At 43.5% G+C, this 18,457-nt stretch overlaps 1 protein-coding gene across 1 annotated transcript; it reads right to left on the bottom strand.

Moving 5' to 3' along the window:
* Nucleotides 1-8,500: 8,500 nt before the first annotated feature.
* Nucleotides 8,501-18,124, bottom strand: asb13a.2 (ankyrin repeat and SOCS box containing 13a, tandem duplicate 2). Its single transcript, XM_079493761.1, has 6 exons — nucleotides 17,985-18,124; nucleotides 16,007-16,190; nucleotides 15,103-15,259; nucleotides 13,163-13,297; nucleotides 12,141-12,338; nucleotides 8,501-9,483 (listed from the first exon to the last, which is right to left on the bottom strand). The coding sequence occupies exons 1-6, from the start codon at nucleotides 18,020-18,022 to the stop codon at nucleotides 9,341-9,343; spliced, it is 855 nt and encodes a 284-aa protein (XP_079349887.1). The 5' UTR covers nucleotides 18,023-18,124; the 3' UTR covers nucleotides 8,501-9,340.
* Between the last annotated feature and the right edge of the window lie 333 nt (nucleotides 18,125-18,457).

The raw sequence follows: 18,457 nt of genomic DNA on the forward strand, positions 1-18,457 counted from the left end.
GACAAAAACATCTGACCGAACACCAGAAAGCCCACTTTCAGCTAATAGTGAACCTACTGTGTATAACCTATATCACAAAATCATCAAGGCATGTGTTGGAGCCAAAATGCTTTTGTTTATTTTTGTTTTATTTAAACTAATTTATGATGAATTTAACGTGTCCTTCTTATATTGAGTTTGAATACTACTGCTGCAAGAAAGTGGATGTTCTCAATAAATGGATTGACATATCCAAAAGAGATTCAACGACTTGATATTGAATTAATCATTGCACGTGTCAAACTAAAGTTCAACCCAGTTGCCCTGCTGTTTAGCCTAGAAGTTAGTAGAGTCACAAGCAATAGGTTCTGTGACCATCCTCTAGCAACAATGTTTTGATGATTGATTTGACCTCTGTGGACCCTTTATAAATGTTTTAGCCCCCATGTCCCTCGCAAATATCCCGGCATTTTTTGCTAGAGTGCCAAATTCAAAATGGTGCACGGCGCCATAGCCAAAAATGGACTTTTGATCCAGATGACCTAGAATCATGTATGAAGACACTTTTTCATACAAGTCAACCATGAGGACACCATTTTAATCATAAGACCTCGTTTTGGCCCCGGAATTCAAGATGGCCACCATCCAGTAGCGTGAAAACGTAACTTTTGAATAGAAAAGTAATTTATTTAGGGGTTGTAATTTTTACAGACACAAAACACATTCAGAGCATTCTGTGTCACTGATTTATGAATCATCAGATCATGAGTCCAACCTCCTCTGTGCATCATTCAAATCCTCCTCACTCTCAACTTCCTTGTCCTCTTCAACTAGCCCTGGTGCAGGTAGGTGTTGGGAGAGCAGGCCGCGTGTGGCGGACAGAACGACAGCGACCACCCACCGACTCCCAATCACGTCCGAGTGGCGAGGGGTGGTGCTTCAGTGTGGGGTGGCACACTAGATGTACGCCAAGTAGTTGGCGCGGAGGCAGTATTGGCATAGGCTCCAGTATCTGCATCTGGAGGGAGACTTGGCAGCACAGGCTTCTTGTCTCCATAGACCACCTGTCTCGTATATGCAAAGAACTCTTGTTCTACCTCCTTCTCAAGGTCAAGGCTATCTCCACACCGTGAGAGCTGTTGCCGTGCCACCTTGTCATACACTGATGATTTTCCTTTGCCATAGAAACCCGAGTTGGCATCACAGCCTGCATAAACAGTGAAGAACCTATGAAGACACTGCAGAGTGGTGAGGATGTACACAAGATTATCTCCCAGTATAAAGGCAAAGGGCATGCATTTTGTGATACCTACACCAGGGCCAGTTGAAGAGGATGAGGATGATGATGCACAGAGGTGGAGTCATCTGAATCGGATGATTCAGAAACCAGTGACACAGAATGCTCTGACACATGTGTTTTGTATTTGTAAAAATTAGAAACCCCAAATAAATTGCTTTCCTATTCAAAAGTAATGTTTTCACGCTACTGGATGGCCATCTTGTATTTCGAGGCCAAAACGAGGTCTTATGATTAAAATGGTGTCAGATTTGGAATCATCATGGTATGAAAAAGTGTCTTCATACATGATTCTAGGTCATCTGGATCAAAAGTCCAAGTCATTTTGAATTTGGCCCTCTAGCAAAAAATGCCGGAATTTTTGCGAGGGACATGGGGGCTAACTCTTTTATAAAGGGTCCACAGAGGTAAAATCAATCATCAAAATATGGTTGCCAGAGGATGGTCACAGAACCTTTTGCTTGTGACTCTACTAAGGTAGAGTCACAGGTTTGTTCATAACATACAAAGTTGTCCACCAGAAATAATATCTATGACCCCTGTATGGACAACCCGGTAAATTTTTGGGCAAAAGTCCAATATGGCCGCCCCAATATTAGTTATAATGGGGGGTGAATAGGGGAACATTTTTAACTGAGAGATATTTCCACGAAACTTCTCAGGTTGATCAATGATATGAATACGAAAAAAATTTGTATTGCAAGTTTCCATGAAATCCAATATGGCCGCCCCAATATTAGTTATAATGGGGGGTGAATAGGGGAACATTTTAAACTGAGAGATATTTCCACGACACTTCTCAGGTTGATCAATGATATGAATACGAAATTTTTTTGTATTGCAAGTTTCCATGAAATCCAATATGGCCGCCCCAATATTAGTTATAATGGGGGGTGAATAGGGGAAAATTTTAAACAGAGATATTTCCACGACACTTCTCAGGTTGATCAATGATATGAATACGAAAAAATTTTGTATTGCAAGTTTCCATGAAATCCAATATGGCCGCCCCAATATTAGTTATAATGGGGGGTGAATAGGGGAACATTTTTAACTGAGAGATATTTCCACGACACTTCTCAGGTTGATCAATGATATGAATACGAACATTTTTTGTATTGCAAGTTTCCATGAAATCCAATATGGCCGCCCCAATATTAGTTATAATGGGGGGTGAATAGGGGAACATGTTAAACTGAGAGATATTTCCACGAAACTTCTCAGGTTGATCAATGATATGAATACGAAAAATTTTTGTATTGCAAGTTTCCATGAAATCCAATATGGCCGCCCCAATATTAGTTATAATGGGGGGGTGAATAGGGGAACATTTTAAACTGAGAGATATTTCCACGAAACTTCTCAGGTTGATCAATGATATGAATACGAAAAATGTTTGTATTGCAAGTTTCCATGAAATCCAATATGGCCGCCCCAATATTAGTTATAATGGGGGGGTGAATAGGGGAAAATTTTAAACAGAGAGATATTTCCACAACACTTCTCAGGTTGATCAATGATATGAATACGAAAAAAAATTGTATTGCAAGTTTCCATGAAATCCAATATGGCCGCCCCAATATTAGTTATAATGGGGGGTGAATAGGGGAACATTTTTAACTGAGAGATATTTCCACGACACTTCTCAGGTTGATCAATGATATGAATACGAACATTTTTTGTATTGCAAGTTTCCATGAAATCCAATATGGCCGCCCCAATATTAGTTATAATGGGGGGTGAATAAGGGAAAATTTTAAACTGAGAGATATTTCCACGAAACTTCTCAGGTTGATCAATGATATGAATACGAATTTTTTTTGTATTGCAAGTTTCCATGAAATCCAATATGGCCGCCACAATATGGCCACCACAATATTAGTACCAAGAAAATAGGTTTTGGCTCTAACTTCTGAACCAGATGAGCTAGAAATGCAAACTTGGTGTCTATTTCATGGTTTCTGACCATTAGAGACTCAATGGAATACCTATTTTTATTATTGGGTGTGTCAGGACCCTTATTGTGCATATTTACAAGATGGTGGTTACCCGAAATAGTGCTTTACCATGATTTCTACCATGATTGTTGACTGTTTTGGCAAACACAAGCAATATTAGTCCATTGGCTAAGATCCATGGCACAGAAGGGACATATATGCTTGAGCTTGCATATTGTCAAAATGGCTGCAAACATGAAAAAGAAAAGAGACATTACATTTCCTGTCAGATTTTGGATACCTGCATTTGCCATAACATCAAAGGTTGTCCACCAGAAATATCTATGACCCAATAGAATCAAAAAGGGGTGGTTTGCCCCCCTGGGTAATAGGATCTTACAGGAATTGTAATGTGTACAATTTTGCCCTATTCACCCCCCATAGGGGCTAATATTGGGGCGGCCATATTGGACGTTCGCCCAAAACTTGACCGGGTTGTCCATATAGGTTGTGATCCTACTGGGTCATAGATATTATTTCTGGTGGACAACTTTGTATGTTATGACAAATGCAGGTCAACCCCCTTTGCCCCCTGGGTAGTAAATGGGATATGTGTATGTACTGCAGATTCAGCATTGTTGCATAATATTTATTTTGCCACAGAACCATGCCATTATTCCAATAGAATGAACTAACAGTCATCTTACAAACCAAACTATGTAATTAGTGTGGTTGCAACCAGACTATTGTAATTGTAACACTTTTTAGTGTTATTGTTATTGTTATTGGTAACATTTATTTATTGTATATTAGGCCTATAAACTTTATTGTGTCACGCTACTCCTCCCAGTTTTTGCCGCACCCACTCATATGTCAAAATGACCGGCTTCATCGGGAATCGTGTGCTATCTCCTTGCTAAGACATTAATTAGTTAGTGAATTAATTTTCCCCATTCACGTGAATGGGAAATGCGAAACTCACATTCACGTATTTTTTCCTCTGAGACCGGACAGGATGCAGGCTATTTGCATCATTGCAGTTTGAAGTGAAAATTACATCCTTAGATTCTGGGATGGAATACTGTACTCAGTAGGCCTACTGTACTCTAACGTCGTTGAAGTAGGACTCCTGGGACCCATCTAAACGACCATCCCTGGGTCCAGGGACCCATTACATGGGAGCAACATAAAAATAGCAGATCTACATAGAATAGATCAACAAGTTCATAAAAAATAACAAACTAAAAATAGCAGATCTACAAGCTCATAGAGTGCACAGAGTAACGCGCTACGAGCTTGTAGATCTGGCATTTTTGAGAAATCGTGAAATGAGTGCCAATCTTTGAATATAATATTCATTCACAGCGAACGTTTCTGGGAGGTCCATGAAACAACATTTTAAGATTGGGGTCCACGGCCAATTACATACATATTTTGGGGTCCTTGACATGAAATAGTTTGAAAACCACTTTTATAGAAACAGGTTTTTCAGAAAATGATTTAGAAAACATTTAGTAGAATCTGGTCTCAGTCCTAAATGGGTATGGTGTAGAATTGTTATTTTGATCAACGTTTGCCTGTCATCTCTCCTACAATGATACATCAATACAGCATGGGAAAAAAATCAGAATCTACAGCTTGGTAGGCTGCAGATAACCAACACACCAACATATGATGTACATAGCTTGGTAGGGCAGAGATAACCAACATAGAATCAACTAGAAAAAGTGCCCTTCTGGGCACAGGTCTCCACCAGGAGGATAGGAGTGTGTGTGTGTGATGTATGGCAAAATGTTTAAGAGCAATATAGTGTGTGTGTGTGTGTGTGTGTGTGTGTGTGTGTGTGTGTGTGTGTGTGTGTGTGTGTGTGTGTGTGTGTGTGTGTGTGTGTGTGTGTGTGTGTGTGTGAGAGAGAGAGAGAGCCCCCACCCCCCATATCGGTGTCAGGTTACTTGTGCTCACGAAACGATGAGCCCCAGTGCAAATGCCCCGGTGTGGCATGATCTGATTGCCGGGAGACTACATGCTTCAGCCCCGCGGAGCGGATCGGACAACGAGGGCGATAATTCATCATAGCGATGACTATTACAATGAATAAACAAACACACAGTTCACAATGTTGTGGTAACTACGGCATTTGAAGAGAGAGAGAGAGAGAGAGAGAGAGAGAGAGAGAGAGTGTGTGTGTGTGTGTGTGTGAGAGAGAGAGAGAGAGAGAGAGAGAGAGAGTTTGTGTGTGTGTGTGTGTGTGTGTGTGTGTGTGTGTGTGTGTGTGTGTGTGTGTGTGTGTGAGAGAGAGAGAGAGAGAGAGAGAGAGAGTGTGTGTGTGTGTGTGTGTGTGTGTGTGTGCGCTATGAGCCTATGAGCTGCAGCCTGCATGACGAGAAGAGGGCCGGCTCACGGGCTCAGTGCCCCGGCGGCCGGCGGTGAGAGGGGGCATCTGAGACGGGCTAGACTACATGCTGTCAGGCGATAAATCATCATAGCGATATTGATTATTACAATGAATAAGCATAAACACACAGTGCACTTGAACAATGTTGTGGTAACTGAGATATTTGAATGACGGATATGCATTTTAGCCCGCTGCAGTGCTGCTCAACCTGTGAGCAAGGCTCCGACCGCAGCAGGCTGAACTTAGCCGTGGTTGAGGGCATGTCAGCGGGGGGGGACAGAGCTAGATGGCCGGGGCATGGGACTCGAGTGCGAAATTGCGATTATGCAACAGTTACAAAAAAAAAAAAACACGTCAACTCAATGTCATTGTAACTAACATTTTCGAGCGAAAAAATATTTTTTTGAATGAGACTTTCACCCAGTATGAAGCTAAATGTGACACCAAAAGAGTAGCATAAGTTGCTATGCTACTTCTGCGAGCAAGCCCGCATAGAAGACGGGGACAATTTTATTGCCTGGCTGACGTCATAATCACGTTAGCATGAAAAATAGCCGTTCTTATCTCCCGAGGGGAATGACATTCCCCCTTTAAGCTGTATAAAATGGCAGCAGCACCTTCCTGTAGTGGCAGGGTCGAGTTATTTTAAAAGGGAGGGGGGGGCGTTCCGTGTAAGTTCTTTGCTCTATTATTTGTTGGCCTGCCCCTAACGGACATGGTTACCAATCGATGAGACGACATCGTTACCCTGGAAAACAAATCCAAAATGGGGATGTTGTGATGCAAAGTTATCTATATTTATGATTAGCCCATTTTGGGCGGGAATCCCTTTTGGTGTCAGCATTATGTTATGCTTTAGCTATTGAAAAATAGCAGATCTACAAGCTCATAGCGCGCCACCGAGTGGCGCGCTATGAGCTTGTAGGTCTGCTATTTTTGAAAAATCGAAGAACGACTGACATAGAAACAGCTTTTTCAGAAAACTGTCAGGATGTGGAAGACATTTTTAGAATCTGATCTCAGGTCAAAATGGGTTAAAGTACTGTGTGTGTGTGTGTGTGTGTGTGTGTGTGTGTGTGTGTGTGTGTGTGTGTGTGTGTCAATTCAGGCACGGCTGTCTAACTACAAGAGATTCACAGAGCGAGAGAGTTCCAGCATTCAGGCTCCACTGTTGACAGAAGAGATTGAGAAGAGAAGCCAAAAATAAAGCTGACATTTGCATGATTGATTAGTGCAAAGTGCAAAACACTGCTCGAGCGCTTCAGATTGAGTTAAGACCAAGTGGTGGACACGTCAATAATACATGTAAACAAACTGGTGTGGACCTTAATTAATGCGAGCAACAGCTGGACACTTTTTATGTAACCCAACTGACCCAAATATTTATTATACTCTTATGATCTTCCTGGCATAATGATCACAGTTTAAGGATGGAATGCGTGGTGTGTGTGTGTGTGTGTGTGTGTGTGTGTGTGTGTGTGTGTGTGTGTGTGTGTGTGTGTGTGTGTGTGTGTGAGAGGGAGAGACAGAGACACCATAACAGGGATATCCTTCACACAGACAACATCCTCTGCTCCAGTGCTCCTACACAGAGACATGCCAGGTCGCCTGACAACAAGACACAGAAATATCCAAGAACGCAGACGCTGGTTAAGGTCTGGGTCTTTCCCCCCCAACCAACCAGAACCACATGCTCAAGCTATAAATATGAAGCTATAGGTGTGTGTCGTCCTGAGACAAATTTCAATACTCGCACCCTCCACCCGCGTCCGAGCGAGGGGGGGATCGAGGATTAGATGAGAGTCCGACTACGGAGGAATCGAGCAGGCTGGACTGACACCCACATGTTCCAATACTCAAATGTCTGCCCTCGCCTCCGCCGTCCTGCATGCCATCATGTTGTATATATTGGACCCTGTATTTCTCTCTCTTGCTCATGAATGGAGCTGTGTGACATTGCGTTCCCCCACAGCCATGCACGACAAACGGCATGATTGTCTAAATAAGATTCAAACCTATTCCATTTAATCTGTTGCTTCGGTAGCTTGTCACCGTTATTCAGATATATCTCTAAACACACGTAAATATCTCTTTCAGTTCAAATCATTTAACCCATTATGGGCGGGAACCCCTTTTGGTGTTTTAAGCATTATGTTATAGGCTACTTTAGCTATTGAAAAATAGCAGATCTACAAGCTCATAGCGCGGCACCGAGTGCCGCGCTACGAGCTTGTAGGTCTGCTATTTTTGAAAAATCATGAAAATGTGGCGCAAATCTTTGAATATATATTCTTTCAGAGCCAACGTTTATAACTCAAATCTTTGCTTCTGTGGGGTCCCTGGAACAACACACTTTTAAATGGAGGTCGGCGGCCAATTTCATATATTTTGGGGGGTCCTTGACATGTGAACGACTAACATAGAAACATGTTTTTTTCAGAAAACAGTCAAAGGCATTTTGTAGAATCGTCTTCAGGTCTAAAATGGGTTAACTAACACTTCAGTGGGACACTTTCGCTGCCAGACCGTTGATACAACATCGCACAGTGTTATGTTTACGTTATTAGGCTATGATGAGCAGATCAAACATTTCGCTTGGCTCTAAATCTTCCCTTTGAGGTCCGGGAAAAGGCACTGCAGCGTTTGGATCCCATCTCTCAGACAGCGTACTGTGGTTCCCCATTCCATTGCACTATCCAAACAACAAATCACTTCCAGCGAGTTTACAAGAAACTCTGTGATGGGAATTGGGAACACTTCATGTATTGTACAGAATGTACACTGACTGATTCCTGCTCCAGTGGCTTTGGGAAGTCTACTCTTTGCTCGCACGCAGCTCCTCCGAAAGCAATTTACTTGTGAAGTGAGTGAGTGAATGAGCAGAAATTAAGGTATTGGAATTTGGCTCTGGAAATCTCACCCTTACTAAGAGTCAAAAATGCCATCAATAATACATTCACATTTTTTAAATCATTGGTAAGCATATAGTTTAAAACAAAAGATGTTGAAAAAAAACTAAAACTAAAATGTAATGTCTGGTGTTTTAACACGCTTGTTTCACAAGTGGAAGTACTGACAGACTAGAGCAAATGCACAAACGTAATCTCACACACACACACACACACACACACACACACACACACACACACACACACACACACACACACACACACACACACACACACACACACACACACACACACACACACACACACACACACACACACACACACACACACACACACACACACACAGACACACACACACACACACACACACACACACACACACACACACACAAAACTAATAGTAAGTATTCCTGAGGATTTGCTGGGTGTAGTACAGTATTTATGGCACAATAATGGTACAATGTTTTCATGGGAATGACACTTCTGCGTGGTCTCATCTATGTGTCATGGGTTCCCTGGGTCTATCTTTTTCTCATATTTTTTCAAGACACTGATGTTCCTAAAACACATAAAAAAATTGTCCCTAATATTTAAAATCACTCCCCTATCTGTCGGGCTCATTTTGTTCATGATCATAAATAAACCCGTATACACTTAGTCGCTAAGATGAAACTAAAGGTATACTAGTACTAACTGTGTCTCAAGTGGTTTTTCAGATAATGACATTAGTTTTCTACTTCCAGTCCCAAAGAGCGTCTCTCCTCTCCTCAGCAGGACGGTCGCCAGTAGCAGAGAAAGAGCTTAAAGAGCGTCTCTCCTCTCCTCAGCATGAGGACGGTCGCCGATAGCAGAGGAAGTTGATGATGAGCTTTGGTATAGCCAGCTGCCCTATGACCTCCAGGGCTCTGGTACCCAGCATGCTCCTGACCGCCACTCTGCTTAGTTGCTGCAGACTCAGTGGAGTGCCTGAAGGCAGCAGCACATATAGAACGTTTGTTGGGACAAAATAGCGTATATATATTATATTTATGGCTAAAGCACTCTTAGCCAACATTACGTGCAAGTGTTTCCAAAATGCTGTTGGCTAGTGTTGTAGTCGAGTCCACCTAAACTCAAGACCAAGTCCGACTGGAGGCGAGACCGAGTCGAGACCGAGACCAGATTTGTTTTTCTTTCTCATTTTATAGGTAGAGAAAACACTGAGAGAGCAGGCAGGCTGCATCAGCACCAGACAGCTCTCTGATGATGTTAACGTGAAAGGGCTCCTCATAATTATGGGTATAATAAAAATTATTTCCTTGCATCGTAGTGACTCGTGATTGGAGTGGACTCGGTGGGGGAAGAGTCCCGAGTCCCTTGGTTCGAGACCGAGTCAAGTCCAATTCAAATTAAGACCGTGTCAATGAAAATGTCACGGTCCAGCTCAGTGGCCTTGTGGTTAGAGTGTCCGCCCTGAAAACTGGGAGGTCGGGGGTTCGATCCCCGGCTGGGTCATACCAAAGACCCAATGTCTCCCTGCTTGACACTCTCTAATCAAATGATTCCCGAGCGCGGCACGGCTGCAGCTCACCGCTCCAAGAGATGGGTCAAATGTGGAGAACAAATTTCACTGCGGTAACGTGTGACAAATCGTACGACTTTGAGTCGAGACCAGACTGGAGACGAGTCAAGGACTGGAGTACTACAACACTAGTGTTGGCATCAGGATCCTGTAGCTGTAGCCTATAGTAAATTCTGTAGCGGGGCAGATAACTGCAAATTACAGGAGATTGCGGATACAAGCACCACAATTGACACACATACTCCTTAGGGATAAAACCATCTGGCCAAATACAATTTCATTTTTCAAGCCGCCATTGAATATACAGTAATATTGCATTTAGCAATACAATCCTATAGACTTGTCCTATTTGAATGATCTTGGTGTCAAATCATACATTTTTCACTATGTAGAATCCAAATCTGGACCCATGGACTTACTCACAGGCTTCCTTGTACCACATATCAGCCCCGGAAAGAATTATGTTATGTCTGACTCAGGTAAAACGGATGGTGGTGTATATCTTAGTATTGTTAGAGGTTTAGAGTGTGTGTGTGTGTGTGTGTGTGTGTGTGTGTGTGTGTGTGTGTGTGTGTGTGTGTGTGTGTGTGTGTGTGTGTGTGTGTGTGTGTGTGTCAATTCAGGCACTGCTGTCTAACTAAACATTATTAATTTACACTAGCTAACTGATGCAGGACTTATTACTAGGGGTGTCAAAAAAAATCGATGCGAATTAGATTCGCGATTGCCGTTATGAACGATTGAAAATCGATTCATAATTTCCAAAAATCGTTTACTTTAATTTTTTTTGTGATATGAAATGTAAGCTTACCCTAATCACAGTAAACATCATGTCTTCAGTCATTTTCAAGTTACTGTAGTCAGTACTGGTCACTTCAGATTTTGAATCGAAATCGTGACCCCAAGAATCGGAATCGAATCGTGGGACACCCACAGATTCACAGCCCTACTTATTAGACAACATTTGGGACACTGAAGTCATTATTTAGCTACACCAAACTAATTACTCAGCTGATTCTGAACCCCATGCTGAGTTTCACAGCAGCGGTGCCACCAGTGTGCCCTGGCTGTGCGTCGACATCTGAGGTCAGACGTAGAGTTGCTGGCCAATATTAATGACAGGGATGTCAGGGATCTCCAGTATATGGGCTTAATTGAGACAGCAGGTTGCATTTACCTGTAGATTTAAGAGAATCCTGAGTATCCTATGGTACTGTGCTAGGTTGTCACAATACTACAATGTTGGATTGATGATGTTGTTCCATCTGTATTAAGTTGGCTCCACAATGTTCTACAACTGCTCCCTGAACGGCTCACACATGTTCTCTATGGAGACACTAGAACGGCTCACACATGTTCTCTATGGAGACACTAGAACGGCTCACACATGTTCTCTATGGAGACACTAGAACGGCTCACACATGTTCTCTATGGAGACACTAGAACGGCTCACACATGTTCTCTATGGAGACACTAGAACGGCTCACACATGTTCTCTATGGAGACACTAGAACGGCTCACACATGTTCTCTATGGAGACACTAGAACGGCTCACACATGTTCTCTATGGAGACACTAGAACGGCTCACACATGTTCTCTATGGAGACACTAGAACGACTCACACATGTTCTCTATGGAGACACTAGAACGGCTCACACGTTCTCCAAGGAGACATGGATGAATTCTTCTTAGTTTGGGGCCCAGTTGTGGAATACATGGGAGGAGAATACGCAGAAATATTATCAAGGGGTTTTGCAAATTAAGGAACCATTCCTGGTGAGTATAAAGGTTTTATGATTTCGAAGACTATATGAATATATAAGGAGTAAGAAGAAGATGATGTATGGACGTATGTATGTATAATGTATGTAGGTATATGTATATGTGTTAGTCTGTCTGTGAATATGTGAGTCATGTATCAGTTTGTGCAAAAATGAAAAATAAAATGATTGAAAGAAAGGTCGCATTTACTATGATATCCCTGATGATGTCACGTGAGACCTGGGCACCATATATGGGGGGCTTTCCCCATGTATGGGGATTTTGAGTTGATATACTCACTCTCGTAAAACTGCAGGCAGGCTCTAGAGGACGAACTTGACATCGTGTAGTCGATTGGTTTCTTGTCACGGTAGTCGCGGGCGAACACGTTGGCCCCGAACTCCACCAGCATCTCGATCAGGTCGTCGTGGCCCTGTGTGGCCTTGGCGACATGATGCAGGGGCGTCTCATGTAGCCTGGCAGCATTCACCTTAGCTCCTACAGTACAATTAGATTTAAGTATTTAGCAGACGCTCTTTTTAATCCAGAGCGATTTACAGTAAGCAAGAATAAAGCATGCTAATACATCAAATACATAAAAATAGTCATCAAGGATCATACAGTACGTAAACTAAGAACCTAACAGTGGAATATCTATATAATGTATCTATTCTATATAATATGAATTTCAGGCAAAAATACTTGCCAATTTATTTTATTACCTTATTTAACCCATTTAGGCCTGACCTCAAAATTTTAAAAAAATCTTCTAAATCCTCCAGTTTTCTGAAATAAGTATTTTCACGATTTTTCAAAAATAGCAGACCTACAAGCTCATAGCACGCCATCTGTGCTCCATACCATGTGATCATGGTCGTGAGTTAAATAAATTGTATGTACGTTGGAACATGCCACTCTTGCAACTCACCTGCATTAAGCAACACTTCAACACAGTCTGCGTGTACGTTGGAACATGTGCCACTCTTGCAACTCACCTGCATTAAGCAGCACTTCAACACAGTCTGCCTGTACGTTGGAACATGTGCCACTCTTGCAGCTCACCTGCACTGAGCAGTACTTCAACACAGTCTGCGTGTACGTTGGAACATGCCACTCATGCAGCTCACCTGCATTAAGCAGTACTTCAACACAGTCTGCCTGTACGTTGGAACATGCCACTCATGCAACTCACCTGCATTAAGCAGTACTTCAACACAGTCTGCGTGTACGTTGGAACATGCCACTCATGCAGCTCACCTGCATTGAGCAGTACTTCAACACAGTCTGCGTGTACGTTGGAACATGCCACCCATGCAGCTCACCTGCATTGAGCAGCACTTCAACACAGTCTGCGTGTACGTGGGAGCACGCCACGTGCAGTGGGGTCCCGTAGTACATGTCATAGGCCTCCAGACTGGCGCCCACGGCAATCAGCAGTTTGACACATTCGGCACTCCCTGAGAAAAAGGAGAATAGCAGAATGTTGTTCCTATAGCTTGTAAAAGACAATATATGTTTTTCACACAGATATAATTCCAGTGGTGGAAAAAGTACTTACATTTTTTTACTTAACCCATTTTGACCTGAGATCAGATTCTAAAAATGTCTTCTACATCCTGACAGTTTTCTGAAAAAGCTATGTTTCTGTCAGTCGTTCTTCGGTTTTTCAAAAATAGCTAAAGCATAACATAATGCTAACACCAAAAGGGGTTCCCGCCCAAAATGGGTTAAGTAAAAGCATCAATGTGGAAATACGTATTCAATATTAATTTGAGTATAAGTACAAAAGTATTGGCATTGAAATGTACACTTAAAAGTACCAAAAGTATAAAGTATTCATTATGCAGAATGTCCCATTCCAAGTTTTCAGATGTATGAAAATGTTTCGAAAGTAGCAGATCTGCAAGCTCCCAATGCAGAGCTGCTATTTTCAAGACCCCCAGGAACGCGCCCAGGGGGCCAGGTTCCAGCATGCCGCCCGCGTCCGAAACGGTTGATAAATGACAGTTACCGTGTGCCGGTCCCTCTACTGTACTGTACTATACTGTCACTGTACTGTACTGGCACACACGAAATCATCAAATATACAGTTAATATGTGCGTGTGTGTTTGTGTGTGTGTTAGGTTGCGCACAGGTGGTGAAAAACAACCATGCTGTTTTCGTGCTCATACCCAGCCAGCCAGCCAGCCAGCCACCCACCCACATAACTCCGTAAGGGAGTGGTTGCACCACTCAAAAATATTTGCCTCCGAGATGTAGTGGAGTAGTATTGGAAATTGGAATTACTCAAGTAAAGTACAAATAAATACCTCACAATTGAGTGCAGTGCTTAAGCAAATGCACGTAGTAACTTTCCACCAGTGTAATCATAACCCTACCTCCCATGCAGGCTTCGTGGAGAGGTGAGGCTGTGAGGGAGGTGAGGGCAGGGTTGACCTACCTCCCATGCAGGCTTCGTGGAGAGGTGAGGCTGTGAGGGAGGTGAGGGCAGGGTTGACCTACCTCCCATGCAGGCTTCGTGGAGAGGTGAGGCTGTGAGGGAGGTGAGGGCAGGGTTGACCTACCTCCCATGCAGGCCTCGTGGAGAGGTGAGGCTGTGAGGGGGGTGAGGGCAGGGTTGACCTACCTCCCATACAGGCTTCGTGGAGAGGTGAGGCTATGAGGGAGGTGAGAGCAGGGTTCACCTACCTCCCATACAGGCTTCGTGGAGAGGTGAGGCTATGAGGGAGGTGAGAGCAGGGTTCACCTACCTCCCATGCAGGCTTTGTGGAGAGGAGAGGTGAGGCTGTGAGGGAGGTGAGGGCAGGGTTGACCTACCTCCCATGCAGGCCTCGTGGAGAGGTGAGGCTATGAGGGAGGTGAGGGCAGGGTTGACCTACCTCCCATACAGGCTTGGTGGAGAGGTGAGGCTATGAGGGAGGTGAGGGCAGGGTTGACCTACCTCCCATGCAGGCTTTGTGGAGAGGAGAGGTGAGGCTGTGAGGGAGGTGAGGGCAGGGTTGACCTACCTCCCATGCAGGCTTCGTGGAGAGGTGAGGCTGTGCGGGAGGTGAGGGCAGGGTTGACCTACCTCCCATGCAGGCCTCGTGGAGAGGTGAGGCTGTGAGGGAGGTGAGGGCAGGGTTGACCTACCTCCCATGCAGGCTTCGTGGAGAGGTGAGGTGAGGCTGTGCGGGAGGTGAGGGCAGGGTTCACCTACCTCCCATGCAGGCTTCGTGGAGAGGTGAGGCTGTGAGGGAGGTGAGGGCAGGGTTGACCTACCTCCCATGCAGGCTTCGTGGAGAGGTGAGGCTGTGCGGGAGGTGAGGGCAGGGTTGACCTTGGCTCCGTTCTCCAGAAGCAACCGTGCACATTCGGCACTTCCCGCCGAACAGGCGTCACACAGAGGCGTGCTCCCGTCAACGTTCCTGGCGTCCACCTGAAGAAAACGCAGAAAGAATACTTACTTTATCACCGGGTGGAAAGTGGAAACCAAAAAAACCCGCTACTTTTCAGGAAAAGGAAAAAAAGAACCAGTGACATCGTCGATGGGGAATCCAAGCTAATAGAAACGGCAGGCTTTCTATTCCTGAAAAGTTGCAATGCGATAATGGAAACCATCGTTCTCACGATAATAAAAATCTAACACAAAAAATCTGCCTAAATGTCACTGGTGGACGGGTTTCTGAACTGCCCACAGCCCTCCTATGAGACACAGACCGAGTAGAAAAGAATTGTGGTATTTTAACATTGAACATAACATTAGTGAGGTCCAATTTAGGGATGCACCGAAAGGAAAATTCTTGGCCGAAACCGAATACCGAATATAGGAAACAGTTGGCCGAAAACCGAATATGATTTTTTTTTCCTCCCTACCATTGCTGTCATGGCCGTACCTTAAAGCTACCTGATTTATGGCAAAATAAATGGTTATGGCAAAACTTTACTTAAATAATAATCACAATTATGGGTCCATAAAACATTTATTCAGCTCTTTTGAATGCATTAATTGCATACACTATTCGGTGATATATTTTCTGCCAATTTGGGCCGAAACCGAATAGGCCGAAAATGCATTTTTAGCCATTTTCTGCCGAATATTTTCTGCCGAATATTTTCTGCGGCCGAATATTCGGTGCATCACTAGTCCAATCAAAGGAAGAAAGGTTCAAAAGTATGGTCTGACCAGTGCCCCGGCGTCCAGGAGCAGTCTGACACACTGGGTCTGTCCGCGGATGCAGGCCTCGTGCAGGGCCGTTATGGAGTCCACGGCCACTATGTTGACCGAGGCTCCGCTCTGGATGAGCTGCTCCAGGACGGACGCCTCGCCCTGACAGGCTGCCTTGTGCACCTCCGTCCTCTCCGACCAGCTGCCTGGAAGGACACAGGTGACAAGTTAACGACCATCGACATTCAACACCAGTGGTTCTCAACCTGCCTGGAAGCAGGACACAGGTGACAAGTTAACGACCATCTACATTCAACACCAGTGGTTCTCAACCTGCCTGGAAGGACACAGGTGACAAGTTAACGACCATCTACATTCAACACCAGTGGTTCTCAACCTGCCTGGAAGGACACAGGTGACAACGACCATCTACATTCAACACCAGTGGTTCTCAACCTGCCTGGAAGGACACAGGTGACAACGACCATCTACATTCAACACCAGTGGCAGAGATTAAAACAGGGTGCATTTTGCATCCCAAAACACAGTTATTAAGGGACGCACTACAACAGGGTTCCCCAATTAATTTTCCTCGAGGGCCATATTTTGACTAGGGTACCAGGCTGGGGGCCGAGTCCGCACGCGTGAGGTCGAGGTCTTGCCCTGAAAATTCATTTTCAGGGCAGGACCCCATTTGAAAAGGATGCCCAGTTTGACATGCATAGGCTACTGACCCCCATTTAATGCCATTTATATCTGGGACCCCCCCCCCAAAAAAATAATAATAATTCTTCCGTGGGCCGCAAGGGGGCGCTCCGCGGGCCGCAAATGGCCCGCGGGCCGCCTATTGGGGAACCCTGCACTACAACAACCACCTCTGCATCCACGGGATGCATTACTGTTGCCTACTGTTTTTTATTCTAGTTTATTTTGCTAGCTTTAGTAATAATCATTTCTTCTTCTGTTTTCTACATGAATATAACCACACTATAACCATATAAAATGAAATTGGAGTTAAATGCTGCAATTTGTAAAAAAAAAAATATGACTCCTAACGTTGTTGAAGTGGGACTCATAAAATGTCCCTGGGACTCATTTCTAAAAGACCATCCCTGCATCCTGGGACTCATTACATTGAAAACTACTACTACATAGAATAGATGATGTAAACAAGCTGTACCCATTCTGTGAATACACATTTCAATGAAGAATCAGCAAGGTTGTAAATGCAATAACTCGCTATGTGAATGCTGGTTTCTTAGGAATAGAGGAGATTCCTAAAAGTGTAAAGAGGGTCAGGGTCAATTTTGGCTCACCCAAACCTTACAAACACTGCAGTCCAAACCCTTAGAGTTGGAGATAGAGATATATATATATATATAGAGAGAGAGATAGAGATATATATATATAGAGATTTTGATGAATTGAACAAGGTGGACCTCTTGTAAACAAGTGTAATGCTTAATTGGTCGTCCATTCACAGTTAACAGTCTTTGTATTGAGTTTGTGCTTGAAATGTACTGTAATTCTGCAAACTGTTAATAAATATTTCAATCAATCAATCATTCTATATATATATATATATATATATATATATATATATATATATATATCAGTGAACATGCCTGTATGGGAGCAGGGAGCTACCTGCGTGCATGGTATCATATTATCCTCGCAGCCTGGCAGCTATATAATGTGTATCATACCAGGTAAACAATGAACCTGTTACCTCAGTGCATGTTTAAAGAAACAACATTTTTATCTTAAATTAGGGTGAGACCGTGAGACAGACAGTCAGCAGTCGATGGCATCATGGGGCGAGTAGCAAGCATAGGGTAGCAAGTTAGCACTGAAAAGATATCATAGCCTTTAAGTCAACTTTCACCCCGGGGGTGGCAACTTGTCAAATGTTGACAAGCTGCCTTGAAAATAGGCTACATAATAAAAGTGTTTGGCGCAAAAAGCGGTAAATTACGCCTCCTCGGTTGTTGTATACTTGCCAATATCACCAAATGTGTACGTTTCAATATCCATGATTATTCCTTTTCCTTCGCCAACAGATTCAACTGACAGCAGACGAGACGATAGCTTTGTAAACAAACCCGGCGGCGCGGCTCAACATGTTTACATGCAGAAAGAAAATAATCACGTGGGTGGAAGCCATCACTAATTAAAGCACGACGTGAATGCTGGGAGTTGTAGTGTAACTAGAGGTTATAGATGATGCGACACATTGACAGATGGAGCTTCTCTAATACAATAAATACATAATAACTACAAGAACAATAACCACAATTCAAATAAAAAGATGGAATAACTGTTATTTATAGGATCAAATGAAAACATCATGTTAAAAACTAGTGTAAAGCTGTACTCATAGAATATCATGATCAATGTACCAAGGTGCTTCTCTCACAACGCCAGCAGAGGTCAGTGTTCTTCAACTTTAGTGTGGAGGCCATTAACATG

This window comes from Electrona antarctica (genome assembly GCF_951216825.1).
Source record: "Electrona antarctica genome assembly, chromosome: 23".
In the NCBI taxonomy this organism is placed as follows: domain Eukaryota; kingdom Metazoa; phylum Chordata; class Actinopteri; order Myctophiformes; family Myctophidae; genus Electrona; species Electrona antarctica.

Excerpts from the sequence above, each read along its gene's own strand:
- asb13a.2 (XM_079493761.1), bottom strand. The coding sequence starts at position 18,022 with ATGGATATTGAAACGTACACATTTGGTGATATTGGCAA. Across the intron at positions 15,260-16,006 it reads TCCTGGACGCCGGGGCACTG|GTGGACGCCAGGAACGTTGA; the intron begins GTCAGACCATAC and ends CGTTTTCTTCAG. Across the intron at positions 9,484-12,140 it reads CTGCCTGCAGTTTTACGAGA|GCACTCCACTGAGTCTGCAG; the intron begins GTGAGTATATCA and ends TGCTGCCTTCAG.